Source organism: Alexandromys fortis, unplaced genomic scaffold, assembly GCF_014885135.2.
Source record: "Alexandromys fortis isolate MF-2015 unplaced genomic scaffold, M_Fortis_MF-2015_v1.1 scaffold_323, whole genome shotgun sequence".
NCBI lineage: Eukaryota > Metazoa > Chordata > Mammalia > Rodentia > Cricetidae > Alexandromys > Alexandromys fortis.
This window is the reverse complement of record NW_026068278.1, coordinates 722,996-723,805: the sequence shown is the minus strand read 5'-3', so window position 1 is coordinate 723,805 and position 810 is coordinate 722,996. Positions and strand designations below refer to the sequence as shown.

The 810-nt window shown below is 40.4% G+C and overlaps 1 gene segment (V, D, J or C); it reads left to right on the top strand.

Annotated features, from left to right (window-relative positions):
- On the top strand, window positions 1-442 carry LOC126494702 (immunoglobulin heavy variable 7-4-1-like). The segment is given in 2 exon segments: window positions 1-46; window positions 126-442. Coding segments are annotated over 2 exon segments (363 nt in total).
- The last annotated feature ends 368 nt before the right edge of the window (window positions 443-810 follow it).

Below are 810 nucleotides of genomic sequence, written 5' to 3'. Positions count from 1 at the left end.
ATGGAGTGGGTGTGGAGGTTCCTTTTCCTGTTGGCAGCTGTCCAAAGTAAGTCATAAAAATCCAGAGCTCCAGAGTAAACTGAGGCAGTTGCATGTCTCCTCACTTCCCCATGTTCTCTCCACATGTGTTCAAGCAGAGATCCTGCTTGTACAGTCTGGATCTGAACTGAAGCAGCCTGGGCAGTCAGTGAAGATCTCCTGCAAGGCTTCAGGATATACCTTCACAAACTATGCAATGCACTGGGTGAAGCAGGAACCAGGACAGCACCTAAAGTGGATGGGGTACATTAATACAAACACTGGGAACCCAAATTATGCTGATGACTTCAAAGGACGGTTTGTCTTCTCCATGGACACCTCTGTCAGCACTGCATATCTACAGATTAATAGCCTCAAGAATGAAGACACAGCCATGTATTACTGTGCTAGAAACACAGTGTGAAAACCACATCCTGAAGGTGTCAGAAACCCTGAGGGAAGCTGGTTCTGATGTGCCCAGGCAGAAACAGAAAAAAAAATACCCTGACTTTGGCCTTTAAATAAAGTTATGAGATTACTCACTAGACACATAGAAAACAGATCCCTGTACAAAGAAGTCTAATTGCTGGTTCCTTTAATATCTGCTCTTTCAGCATTTACTCTGTTATCCAATTCCAGATATTTATTATTAAGACCAATTACAATTTGTCCTATAATATATTTCTTTCTTTGTAGCTTTCTTGTTCAGACAATTTTAATATATTGCAAAACCCCATCTTGAAGTGTTATATTTTGTGATTTTCTTTTAACTTCAAATGTCTAAGTTACAAG